Source organism: Carcharodon carcharias, chromosome 10 (genome assembly GCF_017639515.1).
Source record: "Carcharodon carcharias isolate sCarCar2 chromosome 10, sCarCar2.pri, whole genome shotgun sequence".
In the NCBI taxonomy this organism is placed as follows: Eukaryota; Metazoa; Chordata; class Chondrichthyes; order Lamniformes; family Lamnidae; genus Carcharodon; species Carcharodon carcharias.
This window is the reverse complement of record NC_054476.1, coordinates 137,868,779-137,893,185: the sequence shown is the minus strand read 5'-3', so window position 1 is coordinate 137,893,185 and position 24,407 is coordinate 137,868,779. Positions and strand designations below refer to the sequence as shown.

Sequence of the window (24,407 nt, the reverse complement as noted above, 5' to 3'; positions counted from 1 at the left end):
TTGTTAGCTTTAGACTTGACTATTGCACTGTACTCCCAACCAGCCTTCTACATTCTACTCTCTAAACTTGAGGCCATCCAAAACCTTGTTGCTTGTGTGCCAACTCAGAGCAAATGCTATTCACCCATCACCCCTGTGCTCACTGACCTACGTAGTAGCTCCCAGTTAGGCAATGCCTCAATTTTAAAACTTGCCCATGGCCTCTCCTCTTTCTATTTCCGTAATCTTCAGCCCCACAGCTCAGATATCCATGCTCCTCTTATTCCAATCCTCTTGAGCATCTCCGATTTTAATCGTTCACCATTGGTAGCTGTGTTCAGTTGCATAGGACCTAAGTTGGAAATCCCTCCTAAATCTCTGATTCTCTATTTCCCTTTCCTCCTTTAAGGTATTCCTTAAAATCTTCCTCTTTGACTGGGTTTTGTGGCTTGGTGTCAGATTTTGTTTTGAGGCTACTGTGAAGCACTTTGGAGTGTTTTTAATTGCATTAAATGTGGTGTTGTAAGTCCAAGTTGTTGGTAGTTCGATGGATGTTTCTGCTTTTAAATGTGTGCTATTATCAACTATAAATTATTGTATTTTTGAAGATATCCTTGTCGACTTTGGCTGGAAAACTGAATTAGGGAAGTAAATAGGTCAGAGCAGGGACTGACTGTAGTTTCGTAGTTCATTTCTGCATGCTGAGATCGGTTTTTCAATACATTCACGGGATGTTACTGCCAAGTGGTGAGACGCTGCCTTGAACAGCTGCAGTCCATGTGGTGTCGGTACACCCCTACAGTGCTGTTTAGAAGGGATTTCCAGGATTTTGATCCAGCAACAGTGAAGGAACGGAGATATAGTTCCAAGTCAGGAGGGGAGCTTGGAGATGATGGTGTTCCTATGCGTCTGCTGCCCTTGTAGAAATTTCAGGTTTGGAAGGTGCTGTTGAAGGAACATTGGCAAGTTGCTATAGTGCATCTTATAGATGTTGCACACTGCTGCCAATGTGCCTGATGGTGGAGGGGTGAATGTTTTATGGTGATGGCTGAGGTGCTGATCAAGCAGGCTGCTTTCTCCTGAATTTTGTTGAGCTTCTTGAGTGCTGTTGCAGCTGCGTTCATTTAAGCAAGTAGAGAATATCTCATCACTCTCCTGCTTCATAGACAGGCTTTGGGGAGTCAGGAGGTGAGTTGCTCACCACAGAATTCCCAGCTTCTGAGCTGCTCTTATAGCCCCAGTAACTATATGGCTGGCCCAGTTCCATTTCTGCTCAATGGTAACCTCCAATATTCAGCAAAGGTAGTGCCATTTGAATGTCATGGGGAATGGTTAGATTCTCTCTTGTTGGAGATGGTCATTGCTTGGCATTAATGTGGCACAAATGTCACTTACCAACTGATGTCTGAATGTTGTGCAGGTCATGCTGCATGTGAGCATGAAGTGCTTCAGTATCTAAGGTGTTGCTGAATATTGCAATCATCAGCGAGCATCCTCTCCTCTGTCCTTATGACGGAGGGAGGGTCATTGAAACTGAAGATGGTTGGGCCTACAACACTACTCTGGTGTCCTGTGCCTGAGATGATTGACCTCCAATAACCACAGCCATCTTTTTGTTCTAGTGGAGAGCTTTCCTTCGATTCCTATTGATTTGAATTTTCCTTGATGCTGTACTCAGTCAAATGCTGCCTTAATGTCAAAGGGTAGCTATTCTCACTTCACCTCTTGGACAATACAGCTGAATTCCACTTTGTGCCAAGTCTGTAATGAAGTCCAGAGCAGTAGCCCTGGCTGAACACAAACTGAGCATTGGTGAGCAGGTTATTGGTGAGTAAATGCCACTTGATAGCACTGCTGATGACACCTTCCATTACTTTGCTGGTGATTGAAAGTAGGCTAATGGAGCTGTAATCGTCTGGATTCCATTTGTCTTGCTCTTTGTGGATAGGAGATACCTGGAAAATCTTTTCATATTGTCGGGTGGATCCCAATGTTGTAGCTGCACTGTAACAGTTTGACTAGTGGCCTGGTTAATTCTGGAGCACAAGTTTTCAGTATTACAGCCACAGTGTTGACAGGACCCAAAGCCTTAAGTGTAGTCACTGTTGTAATGTAGTTAGTCACTGGTGTAATGTAGTTATTTAGATGTCACTTTGATTCCACACAACTAACTGTATGCTGAAGTGAGAAAGAAAGGGTATTGTCTTTACTGTGTAATTGTTAAGGACTTTGTCCTCTGCTGCTTTGAGGTAGTAAAGATTTCATTATTTCAGTAGATTTTTCATTTTTTGCTAATTAATTGAGTAAATATTTTTTGTTGCATTATCCTTTGGAAGCTGGGCTCTGATATTGATATTTCATCACTTCAAAGAAACTGTCGCCATGGTGCGAGTTTGCATTTAATCCAATGCACAGGTCATTTGAATTGGGGAATTGATATTTTTATGGCTCTTGGATGTCTGCAATTGCAGATGTATAAAAAGGTGACAACTTTTGGATTGTCGGGTGTAGGTTTGCTTTCATCGACTGCTGCAAGACTGTTGAGGAAGCTAAGGTCATTCACTTTAAAAAAAAAAACTTTTTTAACCAAGGACATACTTTCAGATTTATTTTAAAATCTTTTTTCTCTTCCATGCCCCTCCCCCCTGTTTAAGGGATGCATTTTCTGCCCATGAGTCAAAATACAAGGCAGTATTATCCTGTCGATAAAAAGAATGCCGTTCCAGAGTGGCAGCCAGTTCTGTTTCTGTGGCATGGCGCTCAGGGTGGGGTTGGATTGAATAGTATCCCTCCACTGTTAGATACCTGATGAAATATGGAATGTGGCATTTTTTCAGAATACACTGTCACCTTATTTCAGATAAGCCTGAAATCATAATCCATAAGCATTGCTACGAGTTTTCAGTTTAATTAAATCTGAGATGTTTTTATACCTGTTAGCCTGGAGGAGGATTTCATCATGTGGCGGGAACAGTTCTGGCCAGCAGTGTGTGAACACTTTGGTGTGGAAGCCACCGGTGATGATTCCAGGTGAGTGCCCCTTTTAAGAATGGTGTGGGTCATTTTATATTAGCCCGGGTAAATTCTCCAATTTGTCAGTCATTCCAAAAACAGCTGAATAATGGAGAACAAAATAGAACTGATCCTAGTCAGCACAGGGAAAGAGTTTTGCATCCAAGACAATTCGTGTGAACTTGGATGGTCAGTTTACTTCAGGAGAATATTTGTCGATCAAATTGTTATCCTTTAATAGTTGTTAGCTTTGCTCAGTAGTGCGTAGAATCATGCTAACTCACGCATTTAACTGTGCTAGAGTGTAAAGTACCAAAGTCTGACATTTGTTTATACATAATGCATGAACTGTGTAGTTATGAGTTTTAAGAGTGTCTTCAACTTAAGCTGCTTTCCTGGTCACAGATTGTTAATATAATTGTCACTGTCATTTCCACTGTGGAAACTTGGAGTAGCTACCTTAATGACTTGATAACCAAGACTAGCTTATCTCACATCACCTGCCAAGCATACAGGCTGTTCATGCTGTGTAGGTCCAGTTTAAAAGCAACATTGGACTTTCTGCTTTGTAGCATCCGTCAATATGAGCTGGTGGTGCATAACGACATGAACATGAATAAAGTCTACACTGGAGAGATGGGACGTCTAAAAGCTTATGAAACTCAGAAACCGTAAGTGAAGTTAGAAACCATTGTGAAGTTTTACAATGTTGCTTCATTTGTCACTGTGTTGCAAAAACAGTTAACTTTATTTCCACATAATTTAACTAAGTGATCATAACTTCAATGCATATATCAAAAATAATTAGTTGCTCTCCTGCCTGTACTCAGATCTACTCCACTTATTGACACTGATTAACGTACTTGGCACAAAAACTCAGTCATCTTGAGCCTGGCAGTTGCTGACTTTGAAATGCAGCTAGTGCCACAATCAGTTTGTGAAGATAAGGATCCCCAAGTCTGTTTTCATCTTTTTGCTTTACGGATACCAGCAGCAGGATATTTCCCAGAGGAAGGGGATGAGATCGTAGACAAAACTTGGGCATGCTGTTCTCGCTAGGCACATAAGCATTAGCTGTAAAGGTACAGTAGCTATTCAGAACTCCACTGCCTATACCCTAACTTGCCTCTTTGTGCTTGCTAGCCTGTATTGACTCCTGGTACAGCAGCACCTTCTCACCCTTCTGTTCAGATCACTCCATGGCCTCACCCCCGCCCCCGCTATCCCTGAAACATCTTCCAGCCCTACAACCCTGAGACCTCTGGATACCACACAAGAATGACAGAATTGTAAGACTCTGCCAGGTGACGTAGCTGAAGCAAATAGCATTGATGCATTTAAGTGGAGGCTTAATGAATACATGATGGAGAAAGGGTTAGTGATGCAGGGCAAAATAGGAAGAGGTAATTAGACTGGGAGGATGCTCGTACTGTAGGTTCTATGTAATTGTACTTGCATCTTGTGGCACTTATGCCAATAGTATGTTGGACATACAAAGCATTTAATTTCCCTTGTTTCCATTGCAACAGTGCACTGTTTTACATTCCTATAAGACCTATTTGCATATTGCAGCCTGCATCGGGGTACTATGGAAACAGCTGAATTGATCTCTGCTCACTACATTAAATAGTTGCAAAGGCATTTCTGAATGGAAAGGATAGCAGGGTCTGTTCGCTACTGTCTGTCTCGGCCTGGCTTGTTCCATATATTTCAAATTTTAAATATGAACAGGCATTAAAATGCCCTTCCACCAAAAGGTGAATCCGATTGATATGTTAAGTGGGAGTTTGTCTTGTTTAAGTTATGATTATTCATTCACTCACCAATTTCAGAACCATCTACAACAATCTTGTTGAACAATTCCCTTCCGAGCTAATCATGCTTCCCCATCATAAATTCACCAAATGTGCAGAGAACGTCTCTGTGAAAATTCACATCCTAGGTGTTTAATAATTCACTAGTGTGTAAGATGTTAGATAGAAACCGGGTTCGTTACTGAACTGAAAAAGATACTATGATTGTGAGAGACCCCTTCCATGGGGGTGGGAGGTGATGGGGTGCATGTGGATGTCTGGGTGGGGCCGAGCTGGGGGTAGGATAGGATGAGATGGGACAGGGAGGTGGGAGAGGAGATAAGGGACAGGATACGCAAGAGGCAGAGAAGGAAATGGGACAATCGAGGACAGCAGCGTTCCCTCTAAGGTATGTGCGTGTGTTGCCATGCATCAATCTGAAATGTGCCATGCATTAAGATAAATGGACCACTCTCAACATCAGGAAAGTTCGGTGACTTTTAAAGTGTAAATAGCCCATGGTCAAAGTAGCAGTTCTCAGGAGATTGTAGTCCACCCAGTACAAAGAAAAATGAGTGGGACAAATTGGTCAGCTCTTTCAAAGATTTGGTACAAGCGCGATGGGCTGAATGGCCTCCTCCGTGTTGCATGATTCTAAGATGTCACAGTGGGGGACACTACCAAGGTTGGAGTAGTAGAGACCAAGGTTGAAGTAAGTCAAGAAATATGGTCTGTAATGTGTGAGGTTAAATTTTAAAGGCCCCTAGAATGTAGGAAGAAGAGGTGTGAGTGGTAGGTTTATTCCTGACGCTAAATAAAATGACTACTTGGATGAATCATTTTGGAAACCACCCACCTTCCCTGGCTTTCTATTTTGTTGTCTTCTGACACAGATATTGAGTAGTGTTACCTTTGTTTGATGTGCGCACCACTCTGATGTTTGTTTCAAAAATGCTGTTGTTTCCAATTCAGGCCTTTTGATGCAAAGAACCCATTTTTGGCATCTATGATAGTGAACCGGAAATTGAATAAGGGAGGAGAACGGCACCTCATGCACCTGGAGCTGGGCATCAGTGGTTCGAAGATTAGGTAAAGAATGAAAGACTTTAGTTATTTGGACTCTGGTTTCTTCAAAAAGGGTTCCCTTTTGAATTTTGTTGAATAAGAATTAAGTTCATCAACATTGCAGGGAGAAATTAGTTCAGTACTTCAGCAAGACAGTCAGAAAGGTGGCGAGAACCATTAAAAAAAAAATGCTGGCTTGAAACAGAGGATAATTAATATTCAGAGCTATTATTTCCTCCAAATTGTTACAAGGAAAGTCATGAGTAACCAAGCTAAAATAACCTCAACCGAATTATGACTTTGATATAAATGAGCTGGAAATTTTGTTGGGCTGTTCTGTATAAATAAATAAAAATTATGGAATTATCAAGTGTAAACTTGAGAATTATCCGTATATTGAGAGTCTGATAAATAGCAGTCAAAGTGAATTAAGGAGGGGAAGTTTGTACTTGAACCACTACCTCCACCTTTTTTTTTGAGGAAGTGACAACCCAAGGGGACTCTGGAAAGCCCTACGTTGTGGCATGTCTCCACTTCCTAAAAAGGCATTTCATACTAAAGGTTATCAGTTAAACTGGAACAGTGGTGTACGGTGTCAAAATGGCAGTGGGATAGAAAACAGCAGCTGCTTACTAGGAGTTATGTCAATTAATAAATGGCAGAAGAGTACTGAATGGATAACCATGGATGACTATTGTGACCACTATTGTTTCTGATTTTTCAGTGTTTTGGATCTAGAAACTCAGTGCAATTTGCCAAGCTTCCATATGACAGCAAACTAGAAATGAAGAAGGCATTTTAGGAATTACAAAACTAGTTGAGAGATACTTTGAGTATGTATTTTCCTTTGGATTCAGTAAATGCTGGTAGACAGCAGTGATCATTTTTTTTTTAAGGTGTAGAAAGTAAATCTGAATCCATACACCACAGGAGCAGGACAAAAGGGCAGATTGTGAAGGATAATTAGGACAAGATGTCAGAAACAAATTCTTTATTCACAGAATGATTAATAGCTGGACCTGGTTCCCAGGAGGGGGTTGATACCATGGAACTGAACTGGTTTAAGGGACAGTTAGATGTTCTGATAAAAAGACAGCTGCACAGCTGGGTGGTGTTAGGAACCTTGGCACCCGTTGGGTAGAGATCAACCAGGATTGTCATCCAGTAATCTGCTAAAATGCCACCTTTGACCACCTTCTATCTATAATCCCAATAACCTTTCTTTTCCCAGATTAATTCCCTTAGTAACTAGCTCTCTCTTAAATACCTCAGTTAACTAGGCCCTAGAAATCCATAGGTGCAAAGGGTTCCAAATTCACCCAACTCTTGTGCACAAAATTGTTCCTGGATGCACATTTTACTGACTGCTCAAATTCTAAGTTTATGCATATAGGTGAACAGCAGTACCCTGCAGGGCACAATGAAGGGATGCGATTTGGGGGCATTGTTAAACAGCTCAGTGCAGTGTACTACAGCATTAAAAAGAAAATTTGCTTAATAAGAGCCTTTCATGACCTGCGCATATCCCAAATTGAATTCAATACTTTAAGTATTGTAGTGTTGGAAACACAACAGCCAATTTTTATTCATGGCAAAGTCCCACAAACAGCAATGATATAAATTATCATATTATCTGTTTTAGGTACTGTTTGAGGAATAACTGTAGGCCAGGACACTGGGGAAAACTTTCCAGCTCCTCATTGTGCTTCGCAATCTTTTACATGCATCTGAGGGGGAAGATGGGGCAATTTAATTCCTCACCCAAAAGATGGTACTCCTGAGAGATGCTGCACTCCCTCAGTATTGCATTAGGGTGTCAGACAGGAATATGTGATCATGTCTCAGGGCTTGATCCTATAAAAGCAGGCAAACTAAATCTTAGTGTATATAACAGGATATGACGTGTCCCAGAAGTAACTGGCGTCCGGATGGGTCCAGCTCCATCTGGGACAGTTCAGTCATTCTACCATACAAGAGGCAACCTGGTTTTGGAGTGGGAGGGTCACGGTGAAAATTATTAGTGATAAAAGGGATTTGGTACTTTGGGGAGAAATTAAGGAAATTGGGAATATTAACACTGGAGAAAAGTATGCGTTATAGAGAGGTTTTCAAAGTTTAAGCTCTTTAAAAAGTTAAAACTGTTCAATGTAACTGAGAACTCAAACTGAGGGGAAGAAAGGTGTACAGAACAGGCTTGATTCACAATATATAAGGGGCAGCTTGCCCAATGGAGACAGTGCCATGAGATTAATGTGGCGTTGATATAGTCTCTTGGCAAAAGAACCAATTATGGGAATGGATTGAGACTATGAGATATATGACTTTTGAGGCCAGCTAGGGGGAGAGTGCAGAGGAACAGCTATGTTTTAATTACGTTGGTATTTGGTTTCTCTTTGCAGGTATGACAGTGGAGATCATGTGGCTGTGTTCCCCGTCAATGATTCAACAATTGTCATTGAGATTGGCAAAATACTAAACTCAGACTTAGATGTAATATTTTCCTTAAAAAATCTTGATGGTGAGTGACAAACAAGTTTCCTCATTCAAAAAAATTGAGTAAAGAGGAAAAAACAGAGGAAGGAATATCTAATGTTAACTGGATCAAAAGTAAAATATTAAACTCTTAGCTCATATTCAAAGGGAAACATCTGGCATTTGTGGTATGGAGAAGGGGTTGGTAACTACCAAGGTCTGATGACATGGTTAAAATTAGTATACTCCTGTTAGCCAGTCTTTACTTGGGATAGATTTATTTAGACTGAAACATTACGGGTATGTATCTCCTGACTCCACTCTGCTCTATAGTTTTTGCCAGTGTGAGATTTGAACTCTTGATACTCTTTTGAGTAAACCTGTTTCCATCTGTTTCAGATGAAGTTACATTGTTTCATAGTTTGCCATTGTGAGATTTGAACTCTTGATACTCTTTTGAGTAAACCTGTTTCCATCTGTTTCAGATGAAGTTACATTGTTTCATAGTTTGCCATTGTGAGATTTGAACTCTTGATACTCTTTTGAGTAAACCTGTTTCCATCTGTTTCAGATGATGTTACATTGTTTCATAGTTTGCCATTGTGAGATTTGAACTCTTGATACTCTTTTTGAGTAAACCTGTTTCCATCTGTTTCAGATGAAGTTACATTGTTTCATAGTTTGCCATTGTGAGATTTGAACTCTTGATACTCTTTTTGAGTAAACCTGTTTCCATCTGTTTCAGATGAAGTTACATTGTTTCATAGTTTGCCATTGTGAGATTTGAACTCTTGATACTCTTTTGAGTAAACCTGTTTCCATCTGTTTCAGATGAAGTTACATTGTTTCATAGTTTGCCATTGTGAGATTTGAACTCTTGATACTCTTTTGAGTAAACCTGTTTCCATCTGTTTCAGATGATGTTACATTGTTTCATAGTTTGCCATTGTGAGATTTGAACTCTTGATACTCTTTTTGAGTAAACCTGTTTCCATCTGTTTCAGATGAAGTTACATTGTTTCATAGTTTTGCCATTGTGAGATTTGAACTCTTGATCTTGGGGTTACAAACCCAGTACCATAACCACTTGGCTATTTAGGCCAAGCACCCACTCTGCTTTATACTAGTGTCTCTATTTGTGCTCAAGTAACCATCCAGTCAATGCCCTCCACCTGTATATATTTAACTTCTGTTGATACAATTGACAATCTCCCAGTTCTGTGCAAGTTGTGGAGTTCACTAGAGGCCTATTAATGAAATGACAATTTAATAATCATACTACTGGTGGAACCATGAGATTTAGAAAGAATTCAAAATTATTATCCCTGGAGTTTACTCCATTGCCGTATTTAATTTCTCTTCAACAGTGTTGGCACTTACGGATCAAGCTTCCAACCTTTTTTATTTTTTTTTATTACATGATAAAAGGCATGTTCTTAATTGAGATTAGATATAAACCAATTGAAGTAAACTGCCAGAGTTCACAAGGCAAGTGACTTGTCATGAATCTGGGCTAATGCTGATTAGGGTAGGTTAATGAGCTTTGATAAAATAAAAGGATACACAGAACTTATCCTCCATTTGGAGAAATGTAATAACTTATCCACAAGTGGGACTCATTTCGCTTTGTTTGAGATCAGTTATCCTTCAAGTGCATCAAATTATTCATTTCTGTGATAATGGAAGTGTTGAACAAGTGTGCTCTCCAGTGTGTTAATTTATCCTTTTGTGTTTGTATGTTTCTAGAGGAGTCCAATAAGAAACACCCATTCCCCTGCCCAACCACATACCGAACAGCTTTGTCACATTATCTAGATATCACCAATCCTCCGCGCACTAATGTTCTCTATGAACTGGCACAGTACGCATCGGACCCCAAAGAGCAAGAATTTCTCCGGAAAATGGCTTCATCTTCCCCTGAAGGAAAGGTAAAATGCACCAGGTTTATTGAGAGCCTAGTAAAGTGAATCTTATTCAGAAACTAATTGAACATCCACTTAGGTGACTCGTTTGTGTGCTCTCTCTCTCGCTTGCCCCCTCTCTCCCGTGCCCCCTCCCTCGTGTTCTTGCACACTCTCGGTGTCTCCCATTTTGTTCATCCCTAACTACAGCATTTAAAAACAAAATTTGGCTTCAGCAGTCTCAGCCCCAAATCCTGAATTTGTCTCCCTAAACCTCTGTCTCACCGCCTTGCTCTTCTCCTTTTAAGATACTCCTTTAAGCCTACCTCTTTGACCATGCTTTTGGTAACCTGTCATAATATGTGTCTGATACCACTGCAGTCAAGCAACTTGAGATGTTTTGAGGCGTAAAAGGTGCTATCTGCATTATCAGGATGCCGTCTTTGTTCTTGGGCGGCTTGCTCTTTCTCATATAGATCAGGTTTAATTTTGGTAAAGAAACCATGGTTACTATGTGATTAATATTTGTGGGTTCAATAGAAGGCAGGGAATTTTATTGCTTAATGTGCTCACAGTAAGGTATAGCACAGAAGGAGGCCATCAAGTTTGTACTGGCTCCTTCAAATTATTTGTTGAATATTGTAATGTGCTTGTATATTCTGCCGCCCCAGAGTCAGGAGAGACAAATGCTCGTAAATGCTTAAAAGAACAGCTTCAGATTGGGAAATAAGGTAATCTCTTGAATCTTTGTAGTAAGGATGTCTGCATACTGTGTTTCAGTTGCAATACGTAAAGTGGGTGGTGGAAGACAGGAGAAACATTCTGGCCATCTTGCAAGACCTGCAGTCTCTCCGCCCACCCATCGATCATCTGTGTGAGTTGTTGCCACGGTTACAGGCTCGCTATTATTCTATTGCTTCTTCTTCAAAGGTGAGACTTGCTGAGAAGCGCTGACTAATGACTGTTTCTGTAGAAATCTAATGGCTGTATAAACCACTTGCAGTAAGCTATTGATCATAGTGTAAACAAACACACTGGCAGTTTTAAAATTTCAGATCAAAAAACTGACACATTTATTCAGTGGACGCTCTTGAGTTTTTGATGAATTCCTATAGCATCGCCTGGTCATCTCTGGCATTGATTGAAACCTGACCCTGTTTTAATGGGGACTGGGACTTTGCATGTCAATCTGATGTCACCAGTCGTCCAACAAAAGGCACCGGTTTGAGAGACCCCAGTCAGTGCTGGTGTTGGTATCAGCTGTACTACTTTTATACAACAAAACTTAAGCAAATTGGAAGACAAAGCAATTTTGCTGTGTCTGGCTCTGTGAGGGCAAGGAAAGAAAGAGTGTTTGCTGATCACAAAACAATATCAGTATTTGGACTTCACTGTCTAAAGGGTCAGGGCACCTGTCTTGTCCCAGGAGAGTCACGTGAGGAATTGTGGAAGGAAAATTCTGTGCATCTCCCCTGGAGTTCTTCAGGCTTCCAATCCTAACCATGTCATTCTGAATTGGACAGGGAGCCAGAATCTATACTCATATCTAGGTCATATGAACACTAGCAATTCGCTCTCGCATAGCACTCAAACCAAACTCTTGCTGTACATGTTGTTAACAATGATATCTCGCAAAGAGAAAATTTAATTTACAAAGCGGTAAGTTATTGTCTGATTTGATAATAGCCTTGCAATCTGTTTCTTTAGATTCACTCTGACTCAATTCATATCTGTGCGGTTGTGGTGGAGTACACATCCAAAGCAGGCCGCATCAACAGAGGTGTAGCAACAACCTGGCTACGCAACAAAGTGCCAACTGATAATGATCACAAATCCACTGTCCCAATATACGTGCGGAAGTCTCAGTTCCGGCTGCCCTACAAACCCAGTACGCCCATTCTCATGATTGGACCTGGCACCGGCATCGCTCCCTTCGTTGGGTTTATTCAGGAACGGGCCTGGCTGAAGCAGCAAGGTACAGGAGCAAAACAATACCCGCCTAACTTTTACAGCAGCCTGAAACTTTCCTTTGAGTGATTCGGTCTAGTATCAATGTGTATTGATCGGTACTTCTTCCTTCTCCCTCTTAGCTGTCTTGGAATGTTGTTTTCCTTTCTTTCCCTCTTTCTCTAATGCTGTCCCACCTCAATTGAGACCTGTTTCCATCACAATTAATGTACAAGCAGCATCCTGCAAAATTTGCCTATGGAGCACATTTCCCTGTTGGTAAGTCTGGTTAGATGATTTTCATTGCCATGCTTTGGCCTCAGGCATTTATAACGTGCACACTTTTGAATATATTAATTTCTAGGAATTTTTTGGAAAAACAGTGTGTGAGACAGCTTGGCTTGAGTTTGGTAGCTTTTGTTCCTCCAATCAAAGGTTTTGTATAGAAGCCCCCACTCCACTCTAAAATTGGAGCAGATGATCTAGACTGAGACTGTACTGCAAGACTGAGGGAGCACTGCATTGTCAAAGTGGCCATCCTTGGTTTGAGCTTGGACAAAAGGGCAGAATTCTATTGACCAAGTGTGATATCAAGAAGCCGTAGCAAAATTGAAGCCATAGCAAACCACCTGACAAGTCTCTACTGGCTGAAGTCATATGCAGCACAAGGCACGATGGTTGTGGTTATTGAAGGCAGCTCACCACCTCGAGGACATTTAGGGATGGGCAATAAACTTTGCTGTTCCTTCCTTCACTGTGTTCATTGACCTTCAATGTTTGAGCGCTCGAAGTTTCAGGGTTGCTTTAACATCCTGAGCCTGCAGGCCAGGCTCATTTGTCTAAATCCACCAATCACAATGCAGCTGAACCTAGACCAGAACCCAAGGGGTGTGCTTTAAGTTTGCCGAGATCCTGGAGAATCAGTACTGTTTCATCTGCTTAAGCTGGTATTGTCTCACAACAAAAGAGTAGGCTTTACAAAGTCCACAAAGGCGAATGTCTGAATGTTGTTTTGAATAGTTGAAGCTACAAACATTTGGTGTCCCCACCACTGCACAATGCAGACTCTATTTTTGGAGATTCACACCAACTAAAGAAGCCTAGCATTCTGGCTTGGACTTGGGTTCAGGATGTTATGATTGCCAGGAAAACTAAAAATGTTTCTCTGGAATTGGCCATTTGAATTAAGTGACCCTTGTTTAGTGTTAACCTAGTAATTGTAGAAGACCTGTTCACTGTCTTAGAATCAAGACTAATCACTCTTCTAGAGCAAGAGGATGCCACAACACAGGCACTGGACCTGTTATATTTCCCTGTGGGCTCAATCCTGCCCACACTGATAGGGTGACTATCTCCAGGAGATTACACTACAGAAAACAGTCATTCTGCCTATGAAGTCTGTGCCTTTAGCCATTAGCCACCTAGTCAAATTGTGCATTCCTGCTGTATCCTTGCCGCTTTTGATATTCCTCTTGTCAATCTAATTTCCTGACCACAATACTCTTTGCCCACACCCAATCTATCTCAAAGTAGTGAAACTCCTTGACTTCCACAGTCTTTTCTCTTTTATAATCAGCAGGCTTTTAAAGGTAAGTTTGATATGACCTAAATAATATTACTTGCGTTTCTTATTTATCTTGTTCTACAACCTCCTGTGGCATTGTGTATTGAGTCTTGTCCCTTCACCTCTGTTTGTAGTCGTGACTTACTGGCCATTGTAACCTTAGAATATGGTTTGATGAGAAATCGTCCTCTTCCACAGCTTTGCCTCCCCTAAATTGAGTTTTCTTTCAGCCGTCTCCTAAACTGACCTTTGACTTACAAGTTGTACATTTAGACTGAATGTCTTCAGGGAAGAAGAGACCATTGCACTTTGTCTTACAGGGAAGGAGGTTGGAGAGACTGTGCTGTACTATGGTTGCCGTCATCAGAATGAGGACTATCTGTATCAGGAAGAGCTGGAGCAATTTCAGAAGGACGGTGTCCTTACTCAGCTTAATGTAGCATTCTCCAGAGACCAGGAGAAAAAGGTGAGTCAGTGTGAGGCTAGGTGGGCTAGGGTCATGAGATACAACCTACACTTTTTTTAAATTATTCATTCGTGGGATGTGGGCTTCGCTGGCTGGGCCGGCATTTATTACCCATTCCTAGTTGCCCTCAAGAAGGTGGTGGTGAGCTGTCTCCTTGAACTGCTGCAGTTCATGTAGTGTAGGTACACCCGCTATACTGTTAGGAAGGGAGTTCCAGGATTCTGACCCAGCAACAGTGAAAGAACGACAATATATTTTCAAGTCAGGATGGTGACTGACTTGGAAGGGAAACTCCAGGTGGTGGTGGTGTTCCCATCTATCTGCTGCCCTATCTGTGCTTCTAGATGGGTCATGGGTTTGGAAGGTGCTGTCCAAAGAGCCTTGGTGAATTCCTGCAGTGCATCTTGTAGATGGTGTACATTGTTGCTACTGTGCGTCAGTTGTGGAGGGAGTGAATGTTTGCCAAACGAGCAGGCTGATTTTTCCTGGACGTGTCAAGCTTGAGTGTTGTGGGAGCTGCACTCATCCAGGCAAATGGGGAATATTCCATCACACTCCTGACTTGTGTCTTGTAGATTGTGGACAGGCTTTGACGAGTCAAGAAGTGAGTTATTCATCACAGGATTCTTAGCCTCTGACCTGCTCTTGTATTTATATGGCTAGTCCAGTTCAGTTTCTGTTCAATGGTAAACCCCCCAGGATGTTGATAGTGGGGAATTCAGTGATGGTAATACCATTGAACATCAAGGGTCAATGGTTGGATTCCCTCTTGTTGCATATGGTCATTGCCTGACATGACCATGATCATCTTCCATGACCATCTTGCGTGATCTCCTGCACTAAGAAAAACACTGATATAAAAATTATAATTCAATGAGTTCCACACAGTGTCAAGTTTGAAAACAGACAGTTTTAAGGATTTGAATCAGAGACATATTTTAAAATCCTGATGAAGTCCTTCACCTTTAACAGAAATACTTAACTAACATTTGGACAATGATGATCAGAGTTAAATCTCTGAGGTTCTACTCATTCTCTCTCTTGGGGATTGGTGCTAGAGCTTAACTGTGTTTAATGTGGGCCCAGCACAAATTGGTTGTATTCAAAGATTGAACCAGCATCCTCTTAAATAGTACCCACTGATGTCTCCCTTTCAATCAACTCCTTATCCATCTCCAAGAAATTATGTTGTTCTGTCCAATGATGTAGTTATCTAGACTTCAGTAAGCTCTAAGTGAAAAGCTTGAGGCAGTGGGTATCTGAAATGAAAACTAGGTAATGGATAACAAAGTGATCTGAGAGCAAGAAATGAGTGGATACTAAGGAATGATGTTTGGCTGATCCCATCTCTGATTTGACAAATTGGGATTCTGAATGTAGCTCCTATTAGAAACAATTAAGCCTCACTACTAAATCCCTGGAGGTATTGAGTAGAGCCTTGGGCATTTGTGCAAGTGTAACTCCTGTTACCAATGTGTATCTGACACTACATTCAGAAGGGGTGGGTGAAGAGTCTAATGAAAGAGCCAAGGAACTACAAAAGAAACTAAATACAGTTTACAACTGAGAAGGACTATGACAGTTAACATTCAATACAAATCAATTTGATTGTAAGAAGAACGAAGTGGGAGACATACTTGGTGCGAAGTGTTGATCTAGCTCAAGGGAAGCGTTGAGATCTGGGAGTGAACCTCAATGGACAAGATTTTTCAGATAGCGTTGTTTTCCACTCCGCCACTGATAAAAGCGGCAAGGAATGCATCCAAACCGATGTTGGCAGTTTTCAGCCATTTAACGCTCCGTGGAGCATTAATTGTTTGGAGACTGGACCTTCACTCAGGAAGAAGTCCTGCATCAGAGCTGCCAGCCAATCTAGCTATGTAGTCCCAGTAATGCCATGGGAGCAGTGGCTGCTGCTGGGGACACAGGCAGTCCCCAGATTCTAAGTGGTGGGTGGGGAGGGGTGTGTGAGGAATGCCCCCCTCTCCAACTTGAGCAGGCTAACCTGCGGGGTTTCCCACTCCCATCCCTGACCGCCTTCCCCAGTCTCAAAATTGCAATCAGATGGGAAGGGGGCCCTTGTGGCCATTAATTGACCATTTAAGGGCCTTAATTGGGTACGGGTGGGTAGGCTGCTCTCGACCTCTTCCGCCTCCCATGTAAAATCTCAGGCATGCTGGGAAGCCCACTCACTGGCAGGGCCTGTAAAATTCTGTACAGTGTTTTCCCTGTCACTGCAATTTTTTTTTAAAAGTGCAGAGTTATACTGCCAAAGCAATAGAGCACATCTTGAGATCATCATGCTGAAGCAATATAGTGCCCTGGTCAGAACAAATCTTGAGCACTTGGGAGTTCAGTTCTGGTAACTGAGGGACAAAGGGAAAATGTTATTTTCTGAAAGTGGTGCAGAGAAAGACTGAGGAAAACCCCTAGTGTGAGAGGACCGAGGTATGGCGCAGAGATTAGAAAACCATTGGTTCTTCAGGGGAAAATGAGAGGGACCCTTATAGAGGTATATAAGATAGTGAGTTAAACAGAAAAAGTTAATCCTGAACATCATCCCTTGTTGGGCTATGGCTGTAAGATGTGGATGGGAGTTTTAAACAGAAGTTTTTTTTTAAAAAAAACTTCTGTTTAAAACTCCCATTCACATCTTACAGCCATGGCCCAACAAGGGATGATGTTCAGGATTAACTTTTTCTGTTTAACTCACTATCTTATAATACCTCCTATAAGGGTCCCTCTCATTTTTTTTTAAAAAAAAAACTAGTTCAGGACGATGTTAGGAAGCACGTCTTCACTTAGTATTACTAATAGCTGTAAACCTTTCCACACCTCATCCTTTTTAAGGCCCTCTTTAAAACCTTGTTTTTACCACCAAACTTAATATCTCCTATTTTGGTTCAGTGTCTGCTTATTTTTTTTAAATAATGCTCCTGTTAAGTGCCTTGGGATGTTTTGCTTCTTAGATGAAGTTGTTATTGGAAAAGCCTTGCAGATAAGAAAGTAGAAGAAAAAAGTTGAATCATTCTACATGTAGGTACTGTTATAAGAAGGTCATTAGGTTTCTATGGCGAAACAGGCCAATGGCCTTCTGCACCTATTGTTTTGTCATTTCTGGTGATTAATTTTTGTGCTTTTCTTTCTCCCATATCAACCCTCAGGTATATGTCCAGCATTTGCTAAAGGAAAATAAAGAGCACGTGTGGAATCTGATCCAGAAGGAAGGTGCACATATCTACATCTGTGGGTAAGTGAAGAGCTTAGAGGAAACACAATTCTTCACTTGTGTTACAGAACTGCATCACTCATTTATTGTTTTCAATTGGATAAATAATAATAACTCCCAGAACATCTGACCATTCTTGAAGCAAAGCCCAGGAAAAGCTAGAAATACAAAGGTCATTCAGCAACTGGGAGTTAAAAACAGGACACTGATTTCAGGTCTGACCAGCAGAACATCTGTACATTTACATTTCCCACCCGCAACTCTTTTATTTGACTCAAATTTCCAGGGCTTGTATTTTAGTTTTGTTCCCACTTGGGTTTCTTGAGTATTGATCTTGGTATTTAAAGGTGCACCTATCCCCAAGAAACATTTACTTTGGATTCAAGTTATGATATCTAGATTCGGATATAGTTGGAAATCTGTCCTCTAGAATGGAAGTTTAGCGTTGCAATGATCATTGGTAACTAGGTGATTCTCTCAGACAGTATGCAAGTGGACTCCAGCTGAAGCCCTTAAAAGACCTTTTCATATTTGTCCAATCTTGTCATGTTCTTCGCCCTGTGATATGTTTTACTGTTGCTTTGTTTTCAAACCTATAACCTGGATAAATGTGCAGCCCATCTTAATAGGGAAAATCAGCCTAAAATTGGTACAAAATTGTAATACTGTACCAGATACTTACTAACATTTAATGACACCCCGACCCCATCCACCAACCCACTCTGCTGATGCTAATGAGCACAGCTCTCGGGCCTGCTCTGGTTCCTCACTGAAACACTATTCATCGTTGCTGGGATAAAAACAGAAAATGCTGGAATCTGACAGCATCTGTGGAGAGAGAAACAGAGTTAACGTTTCGAGTCTGTATGACCCTTCTTCAGAGCTAAAGAGAAGTAGAAATGTCATGAAATTTATACTGTTTAAGGGGGTGGAGCAGGTGAAGCTGGATAGAAGGCCAGCGATAGGTGGGGTCTAAGGAGAGAGTGACAAAGATATCATGGACACAAGACAAAGGGAGTGTCAATGGTAGTGCTAAGGGCTAAAGAAGGTGCTGATGGTGGCATAAAGGTAAGAAAGCAAAATGTGTGAACAGCAGAATAAGGTTCAGCACTCTGAAAGAATAAAATGGAACAAGTAACTGATGGCCCTATTGGGGGTGGGGTTGGGGGGGAAGAGACAGTGGTTGTGGAAAAAGTATGGAAAAGGGGATAAAAATGGGATTAACAAAGGGGATAATTCAATGAATAAAAATGAAAATAAGTGGATAAAAATAAGTTTTTAAAAAGGGGATTAAAAAAGGGGTGAAGATAGGGGAGAGAGTTCACGGTCTGAAATCGTTGATCTCAGTGTTAAGTCCGGAAGGCTGTAAAGTGTCTAATCAGAAGATGAGGTGCTGTTCCTCCAGTTTTCACCCCTTTTTTTTAAATCCCTTTTTAAAAAAATGATTTTTATTTTCTATCCACTTATTTTCATTTTTATTCATTTATTCCTTGTTTTGTCCCCTTTTTTGGGGTCCCCTTTTCCCCAACTATCGCCCCCTTCTCCCACAAGGGCCATCTGATACTTGTTCCATGTTATTCTTTCACAGAATGCTGACCCTTGTCCTGCTGTTCACACATTCTGCTTTCTTAGCTTTATGCTATGATCAGCACCTTCTTTAGACCTTACCACTACCGTTAACACTCCCTTTGTCTTGTGTCCATGATACCTTTGTCAATCTCTCCTTAGCCCCCACCTATCGCCGGCCTTCTATCCAGCTTCACCCGCTCCACCCCCTCTTAAACAGTATAAATTTCATCACATTTCTACCCCTCTTTAGTTCAGAAGGGTCATACAGATTCGAAATGTTAACATAAAAGCAAAAAACTGTGGATGCTGGAAATTCAAAACAAAAACAAAAATACCTGGAAAAACTCAGGTCTGGCAGCATCTGTGGAGAGGAACACAGTTAACGTTTCGAGTCCGTATGACTCTTCAACAGAACTAAGTAAAAATAGAAAAGAGGTGAAATATTTCAGAAGTTTTAGAATATTTCAGAAGAATATTTTAGAAGTAGATTCTGGTTCTAGCAGTCCTTGTGACCCAAGACAACACTGCCCGAGTTTCCCTGTTTCCCAATTTCAGACAGGAATGTGAAATTGTTGCCTCTAATGAACTGTTCCCTTTTGAGGCTCCTCTGTGGCTTGATTAAGGCTTTGGAAAGTTATTTTAAGGATTTAAAACTGGCTTGAGCCTTTATAATACAAGAGTTTATCAATCAAACAGTAGCAAAGAACAAAAGAAGTAGAATCATCTGTACAAATTTTATGTATTGACCTGAATTTTTGAGCTGGTGGTGAATGAGTGGCACTTGCCATTCAATACATTTAAAGACAGGTTTTTCACGGGCTTTTGAGTGGCAACTTATAGCTATCACATGTCTGAAACAGCATGAGCCCTTAACAAGGAATCTGGAACCTGTGTGAACAGGACAGCAACTGTGTGTCTCTTCAACCAATCAGATTGAAGAATACTTACTGTGACATGAAGAGACCCATTTTATCTCTAACTGGATGAGTTTTAAATGAGTTAAAATATTGCTGTCAGAGTCTACATCAGGACGTGTACATTCAAATATTTAATTCAATATAAAAGCACGTACAGAAAGCAAAATAAGGAATAAAAGAAGAGATTGAGAGAGAGAAATAAGAGACAAAGTTAAAAGTAAAAACAATGCTTTTCATTTTTTTCATCTTCAACAATGACAACAAATGGGAGTCTGCAATTGCAGAAGTAAATTTTCAGTATCAGAGGTTGGTAGTAATGAGGACTTTATCACACTGTTAAATTTAACTTAAACACTTGAATGGACAGTTCTTAACTTTTTCTGTTGTTTAGTGGGTAAGTATTGCAGATTCATGCCCTTGCATATATTTCAATGCCAAGTCTATTAGTGAGATGCCAATTTACCAAAATTTGTGGAGGAGCAGGACAAATTGGGCAACTTCCTGATTTTGTGTTTATCTGCGCATGCGCAGTTGCTAGAAGTTGTTGTCCAATTTACACAGTGAACGGTAATAAGCTCTGTGGACGAGGGTGGTGGAAGTAGAAACCATTAGTAATTTCAAACAAAATTTGGATGGGCACTTGAAGGAAATAAACTTGCAGGGCCATGGGGATAGGGCAGGAGAATGGGACTGTATAGAGAATTGGTATGGATCGATGGGCTGAATGTTCTGTGGCAAATTGGTTCTTTGACTCTATAATAAATATTAACGTTGATTGCATTAAAATAACAGTGAGCTGTTAAGAGCAGGGAATTTCTCTCTGACGTCCTGGTCAATAGTTATTCTTGACCAACATCACAAAAACAAATTATCTGGTCATTATCACATTGATGATTCTGGAACCTACATCACAACAGTAACTATACTTCCAAAAAAAAGCACTTAATTGGTCTAAAGTGCTTTGGGGAATTCCTGAGGCAATGAAATGATCTATATAAATGCAAATCTTTGTATCTTTCTTTCAGTGATGCAAAGAATATGGCAAGAGACGTCCAGAACACATTTTACGAAATTGTTGCTGAACTCGGAGAAATGACACACACGCAGGCTGTTGATTATGTCAAGAAACTGATGACAAAAGGCCGTTATTCTTCTGACGTCTGGAGTTAAAATGGGAACAGGAGCAGTAAGCATCCAGAATTGAAGGGTGAACGAATTGTCAGTGGTTCCCAGCTGATGACCTCCACCAGTCAATGCAAGAGATCTGTTAAAGTTAAGCAATGAGGCAATGATTTTTATATAGAAAAAAAGTTCTAAAATGTCCTAGACACTGTTTATGGGAAATAACTTTGTGCTTTACTAAATACTGTACTCCATCAGAATTGATATTTTATTAGAGACTTTCCATTGCTGTCCTTTAAAAGTTACTCAGAATTCCAAATCCCCAATCCAGAAGAATCCTTTATAATAATATTTGTTTAAAAGGTTAGCTGCAGCACACCATAGTAAAACTTCCAAGTGTACTGAAAGGGACCTTTCTCATTATTTGTCTCATAATTTTTTTAATAAAACATAAACAGTATTGCAGGAAGAAGACATTGGGTTGTAACTTTGAAAACAACACCAGATTTTATGGAGTGAATTCATGATATGATCAATTTTTTATATATGTGACTTATAATTACCTTCTTTATATCTTCTGATTCATAATGTTTAATCATTTGAGGAAAGAGCGGTGGCAAATTTGTGAGTGAAGGTATCAAAATGCATTGAACCCTGAATTTTCTCTGTCCTTTGAATTCAGGATGCATGCTGATTTTCATAGGCAGTCTGCAAAACTTTTATTTAACTTTTTCTAAAAAAGCAAAATTCCTATAACTGTAAGATGTTAAGTTACGCTGTACTTAGACCCAGAGACTTTAATCCAGCTCCTGGCTTTGAGACAGGCTTTGTGAAAATGTTGACTCAAATGAACTGTTCCCTATTGAGCCTTCTCCGTGGTTTGATTAAGGCTTTGGAAAGTTGTTTTAAGGATTTAAAACTGGCCTGAGTCTTTATAATACAGGAGTTTGTAAATCAAACAGTGACAAAGTCTGCAACAAAGGCAATATATGATCCAAAATTTAAACTTAGAGCCCTGTATCAGGGAATGTAAATCCAGTCACCTGTTGGGACCAGATTTGCAGAAGCACAGATTGGCTATTATGAATCTATAAATGTTAGCCCATACTGCCAGGTTAAAATGTGGCAGGGTGAATAAAGGACCCATTTGTGATGCTGCAGCATTTTAGTAATGCAGGTTTCTGCTCAGCAGTCTGGTACTGAAACAGACCTCTGGCTTTGCTTTCAGAGAATATGTTAGTTCCAAGTCTACCTCCTTGGATTAAAAGAAAATAAATTGAAAACAAAAAATGTTGTAAATATACAGCGACCTCTGAAATTTGATGTTTTGGGTGTGGACATAGTTTTAATGAAGTTCTACACCTGGCCTGCCCTTTTCTCTCCACATGCTGACAGACCTGTGTTTTCAGAATTTTCTGGGCTTTATTTAAAATTTCCTTTTATTGCAACTTGTGCAATGCACATAATTCATTACAACTGACTGCATCTACAGAAGCAATAACCTAAAAGTTTACAGATAGCTTTCATTATACTGGAGCCTTTCCAGAGACTTTGCTTTTCAGTTCTTAAAAACAGAGAGGCCAGGAAAATGGCCCATTTTTAAATCACTATTTCTCTCATGTTTGCAGCTGAGGGACAAGGTAAGTGACCTGCCATTGGGTCTCTGCTAGTGCTTTTTGTGAGCCAGCCATTGGGATATCTGAGAGTGTGTTTTTATCCTTTTGCTCTCGCACTGGATAGTGCCTATTCATTGCTAACCCTTCCTCTAATTCTGAACTTGCAGCACTCATGCACGGCACCACAACATCTTGCTCTGTTTGCTGAAGCTCTCCAAAGAGGTGAATTGTTGGCTTTTAAGAGAATTGTGAACTCTTCCATCTTTTAGCTTGATGTATAATGCCTATTAAAGTTTCATTAAATCCAAATGGCAAGAAGTCTTTATTAATAACTGTGATTTGGAACCCTTCAAAAACTAAGAAAAGTGTTGATTGAGGTTGATACTACTTGCTCAGGCAACTGATGAAATCATTGGGAAGGATGAAAGGATGCTGTGAACACAATGTATCCAGTGGCTCAGACAGTGAGCATCAGTCACTGTTCCTGTAATTAAAAAAAAATGGTTCAGAATCAAGTATATAACTGCTCAAATAGGGATTTTTTACAACCAAAAATTCTGACCAGCATCACAAAAAGAAGCACTTTCTCATATCATTTTAGGATTGGTGGAATTGTTTACACTTTGACACTGTAACCCTGCTCTCACAGGCACTTGAACCAATGTTCCCTCTAGTTTCTGTTTGCACGGCTGGCTGTTTCATTACAGTCCCTTTGAAATTGACACATGGTCACGTGTGCACCCATCTTAAAGGGACTGTTGCTTGTGTGTAGCCTGGTTGTTCCCTGTGCAGCATGTTCCTGATTGCTGTGCAGTGCTTAGCTTAGAAGGAACATTGATTTGAACTATGGTGTCAGCTTATTTTAACCTTCTAAATTTCCCTCATTTTGTTTTATTCAATATCTCCTGTACTGCTAGCCTATTTCAAAAAAGGCAAATCACTTTGACAACCTCCCATGTAAACTGCTAAGTAACAAGTGACTCAGAAGTTGCACACTGCCTTTGTAGGTTTGGATCATACAGCAGGTATTGATGTTCATATTTGTGCCTTGCAGTAACATTTGTTATAGGTTAGATTTCATAATGTGATTTGCATTAATGAACTGAAAAAATAAATGTCAGCTGTTTGGATGGCCTTTCAGTGTGTTGGGTAGCAGAATCTTACCCAGTGCACCATGGTAATTCCATTAACCGTCTCAAAATACTCAGGTCAAACAGTGTGTGTGGAGAGAAGCAGAGTTACTGTTTCAGGGTGATGACCTTCTGATGACCTCTAATCCTAAAATGATATGAGAAAGTGCTTCTTTTTGTGATGATGAAAGTCAGAATTTTTGGTTGTAAAAATCCCTATTTGAGCAGTTATATACTTGATTCTGAACCATTTCTATTTTAATTACAGGAACAGTGACTGATGCTCACTGTCTGAGCCACTGGATACATTGCGTTCACAGCATCCTTTCATCCTTCCCAATGATTTCATCAGTTGCCTAAGCAAGAAGTACTAATGAGTATCAACCTTAAATTTGGGGTGGCTATCTCTTTGCACCTCCTTTTGTCATTTATTTTTATAATTTTATGGTTTGTGGCTTCTGCCTACCTCCAGACAACAAATACTACTTGTTTCATTAACTTAAAACTGAAAAGTTTAATCAAATTTTCCAAAAATGCAAAGAAACTTGATGCAGTCAGTCTCTGACCAATATAATTCTGAACACGGCAGCTGAATTCTGTGGCATTCGTGGTTAAATGGACCATG

General features: G+C 40.4%; 1 protein-coding gene across 5 annotated transcripts in view; it reads left to right on the top strand.

The window, feature by feature from the left end:
- The window catches only part of LOC121283253 (NADPH--cytochrome P450 reductase-like), a 95,713-nt gene extending 72,752 nt beyond the window's left edge, over positions 1–22,961 (top strand). For all 5 annotated transcript variants that reach the window (XM_041197634.1, XM_041197633.1, XM_041197636.1 and 2 more), the window contains 10 exons: positions 2,920–3,009; positions 3,564–3,662; positions 5,757–5,873; positions 8,249–8,367; positions 10,068–10,249; positions 11,003–11,152; positions 11,930–12,197; positions 14,054–14,199; positions 17,364–17,449; positions 20,940–22,961. In XM_041197634.1, the coding sequence (XP_041053568.1) occupies positions 2,920–3,009; positions 3,564–3,662; positions 5,757–5,873; positions 8,249–8,367; positions 10,068–10,249; positions 11,003–11,152; positions 11,930–12,197; positions 14,054–14,199; positions 17,364–17,449; positions 20,940–21,084 (1,402 nt within the window). In that variant the 3' untranslated portion in view covers positions 21,085–22,961. The remainder of the gene's footprint in view (positions 1–2,919; positions 3,010–3,563; positions 3,663–5,756; positions 5,874–8,248; positions 8,368–10,067; positions 10,250–11,002; positions 11,153–11,929; positions 12,198–14,053; positions 14,200–17,363; positions 17,450–20,939) is intronic.
- The last annotated feature ends 1,446 nt before the right edge of the window (positions 22,962–24,407 follow it).